The sequence below is a fragment of the Calcarisporiella thermophila genome (assembly GCF_041956535.1).
Source record: "Calcarisporiella thermophila strain CBS 279.70 unplaced genomic scaffold VTP21scaffold_30, whole genome shotgun sequence".
Lineage (NCBI taxonomy): Eukaryota > Fungi > Calcarisporiellomycota > Calcarisporiellomycetes > Calcarisporiellales > Calcarisporiellaceae > Calcarisporiella > Calcarisporiella thermophila.
The window spans coordinates 1-4000 of record NW_027192220.1 but is presented as its reverse complement, the minus strand read 5'-3'; the positions used below and the strand labels follow the sequence as shown (position 1 = coordinate 4000).

Below are 4000 nucleotides of genomic sequence, written 5' to 3'. Positions count from 1 at the left end.
TCTCCTTGGTCGATTCAGACTGTATTTATAGCAAAATCACGTTCAGATTATCGTACAATTTTTTTTTTGTTTACTTTTTCTTTATTCTTTGTACCAGCTCATTTTATCCAATAAATCGGCCTCATCATCCTGAAGCGTGGACTGCTGACAAAGTCCGCAGTCTATTTGATGAAAGTGTTAATGAAATAATTCAACAAAAAGTTCTGGAATAAAAACGATTGCCGATGGTTTTTTCAGGAGTCGATTATTATTGGAAAGATTCCTCAATCAGCAGTTACTGTACAAGCTGGATCGTAACTCTCGAGGTAACATCTTACAAACAGATCCATTACGCTGGAGATCATTTCTGTTGAAGCTGTCGGTAGAATCTCGACCACCGTCGCTTCAATTTTGTCTACGCTATTACTATTTGACTTCCACATATCTTGTACAGATTGAAAAGCAACAGCATGTAACGGGGACTCATTTACTATCAAGGCAATTCAACTGTCAATTGTCCTCTATCATCGGTCTGTCCTCGAAACAATTTCGCCCTCCTAGTAACTCCACAATATAACCCATCTAATATGAGAAATATTCATGATGACGTATTACTCTAATCTTATGAAACTAATAAGCCACCCCCCAAAAAATTTTTGAAAAATTTTTTCAAGATACATGGCCAATTTTTTGGAATGAAAAATTTTTCGGACACTTTCTCTCTATTAATCTATTAATAAAGCTCAAGACTTTTTTCTAATATAATCTTTTATCTACCCTTTCGAACACTGTTATAGTCTGTCAGAAAAAACAGTATGTAAAGACTTCCGGGCCATAGAAGCTTTTTATTGTTGAGATACAAGGGTATGGCTCTGCCTCTAATTAAAATGGCAAAAATGTCATACATGAAGTTCGGTTTTAAAACACCTTGACCCTTGAAAAGTTACAAACATAATACCACTTGGTGTGTATGGAATAAGAGCTGATATTACAAACTATTGCAAAATAAATAATTTATATTTGTAAAGGCAAATTTATTGAAGAGTTAATCCATAATATTAAAATGGGGGATGCCAAGAAATTATTGTGAGTCGAATTATGATCTTTGTGAAAAATTCGTACGGTTACTATCTTCCATCGACTTAATTCACATACTGTATTGTGTAAATAGATCTGTTTTCTCTTACTTTTGTAGAAGAATCACTTGTTCTTGTAACACACATTTGATATTCATTATTGTGTTGTTAGGATCTTAATTCGCCCCAAATGGCAAATGATGAGGGGCATGGGGGCATATTGCGATTTCAGACACGCTTTGCCATTGTTTTCTATCCTATATAAATGTGATTAATTGGCAGAAATTGATTATGTCTCGCATTTAATTCAAATAAATCCGTCAACCTCTATGTTCTCAATCACTTTATTGTACCCATAATGAGACTATCAAGAAAGCTCTCCGCGTTCTGTTTTCTATTCGTGGCCAATGTGTTTGCAATAGAAAATTTTGAAGGATATCAATTCACTACCAGAGACGACAGTCATGCAGTCAGTCATCAGCGATATGCGAAAGTGAGACTATATTGGATATAATCATGTTCAATAGCAAAATCAAATATACCTATTAATTTATTAGAATGATATATATAATGATGGAGTGCGAATAAGATGCCTCAAAGAAACACGTGAAACGGAAACACCTACCGCTAACTATAAAAAACGAGGAGATTGCCCCATTTTCCAACCTTTTCCTATTCCGTGTATGGAAATTGGCGGTGGAGAATGCAGTAATGATTATGATTGTCCAGGAGATCTATTATGTTGTCGAGATCAATGCGAACAAAAAAATTGCAAAAAACCATGTATTGGCCAACCTTGTCAGGGTTTTTAATTTAACCTAGCTACTTTTCAATCATTATCTTGTTTGTTACTCTTGGCAGTCTTTAAATTTCTCAACTATTTATTTTCTGATATTTTCTCCTATTTTGTCTTTATTATTGTGACAGTTCTCCCTACATAAAAATAGCACAACGAAATTTGTTAGAAAATATAAATAAAACAAGGAATAGAATGCGGACTACGTCAGCAGTCCATGCTTCACGATAATGAGGCGTATTATTGGACAAATGAGCTACTTCCAGAGAATTTTGCATAGAAAATTAAAGAATTTTAAAGAAATTAAAAGAAAATCTGAGAATAAATCAAGAGTATATAAAGCTGTCGTTTTCCAAGTGCAATTCCTTGGCCGTTTTTTGAGCTGGCATACCTCCGTTTGAGAAATAGAGCCCTCGTCCACGCAAGCAATGCATCAGCACGCAAGAAACGCATCAGCACGCGAGCACTGAAGGATCTCTCTTGGCACTACTCTCGCCAGTGCCTATCCGCGAGAGACATCAGTGGACGCCAGCGGACGAGATAACGGACACGATTGGGCACAAAACACCATACGCACCGGAGTCCATCCTCACGTCTGAGGAGCGACAAGTCATATGGGACAATAGTCCCCCCTATCAGACCTCAAGTATGACGCACCTCTGATTATAAGGAATATAAGGAAGGACACTTGGTTTGCTAAGAAAAATAAAGACAAGGTTTATTCTAAAGACAAAAAGGGAATTTGACTAAAGAAAACTAAGGGAAGAGTGACATTGAGTGATTACTAAAACTATTTCTGACGAATGATCGTGTGTCTTAAATAATGTAAAAAGGATAAAAGTATAACTAAGCTAAAGTGGGTTTTCACAGGTAAATGCTTGTATTGTTCTTGGCGGATGGGTGTTGCTTGGTCTTCGATGGATCAAGGTCGATGCTAAGCAAAGGTTCTAAGGACATTGAACTTGGCTAAGTTCATTTCCTTACATCTGCCCTCGTATTCCGAAGCGCCCTCTATATAAAAAATACGATATAAAAATACTCTAAAAGATATTTATCGCAATTGCACCTTTTAATAGGGGTATCGCAAGACTCTTCATCCCGTCTGAAGATTCACTGGAGATACTGCGTTCGAATGGAAAGCTTAACGATGAAGTGGATGCTTTTATAATTAGACTTGCGCACTTTTGTTGGAGAACGACCAGGCATGATCTAAGTCTGGATAGTTGTTGTGTTACGACGGTTATTTCATACTTATAAAAATATGTATAAGCAAGTATCTTATCATCATTATTAGTCATCATCTCCTATTCCATCATATATATAGGATGTGCTTTCTCTTTTGAATTCTCTAGTAGTGTGTGTTATTTGTGTTATCCCTTCTATCTGTCTTCTTTCCTTTTATTAATATACTCTTAATCAGTTCCAACAACTTTGCTGAATGGAAGGGAGACTCTTCCGTATACAAAGGTGATTGCCTATGTAAATTTTTGTTCGCACTCATAAGCAGAACTCACCGGAGAAGCCTAACCTAATTCTACCAATTCATCTTACTATCTAATGAGTCGTTTTTCAATATCGAAAAGACCGGAATGCAATGTATCAATAAACCGGTATTTCCCGATAAAAAGAACTATATAAACGTCGGTGAATATTTAGGACTTTCTTCAATACAAGTAAAAAGATATCGTGTAAGTTCATCCATTGACAGGGGGCTACTTGTATCGCTGATTATAAGCTACCAATCTTGATGGTGTTCTATTTCAGTACAGGTTACGAAGTACAGTATGCCGCACGAAGGTATATGAAATTAAAGTGTTTTTCTTATTGCTCTTATTGTTCTTTTATCCCATGAAGTATACCAATGATGATTTATATTATAATAATATAACATGAAGTCAATAACCTTTCATAATTATCACAAAAGTTTAAACGAAAATTTTCCGAGAGATAGGAGGCTGAGTTTTAACAAAATGTATATATGACTTTTGCAATTTCGTTGAAAATCCATCCGCCATCTGGAAAAATTTGGTTATTCAATAACTTTATTATTATAATTTTTTGTTTTAATTTTAAATAATACTTGAGATAGACATCCATCAACAGATATAAGCTCATGCTCATGGAACCAATATCCAACAAGATATGAACA

General features: G+C 35.4%; 1 protein-coding gene across 1 annotated transcript; it reads left to right on the top strand.

The window, feature by feature from the left end:
• Positions 1-2081: 2081 nt before the first annotated feature.
• On the top strand, positions 2082-2514 carry VTP21DRAFT_7457 (uncharacterized protein; the record flags this gene model as incomplete). Its single annotated transcript, XM_069398200.1, has 2 exons — positions 2082-2183; positions 2260-2514. The coding sequence occupies 2 exons, from the start codon at positions 2082-2084 to the stop codon at positions 2512-2514; spliced, it is 357 nt and encodes a 118-aa protein (XP_069246455.1).
• Positions 2515-4000: the final 1486 nt, after the last annotated feature.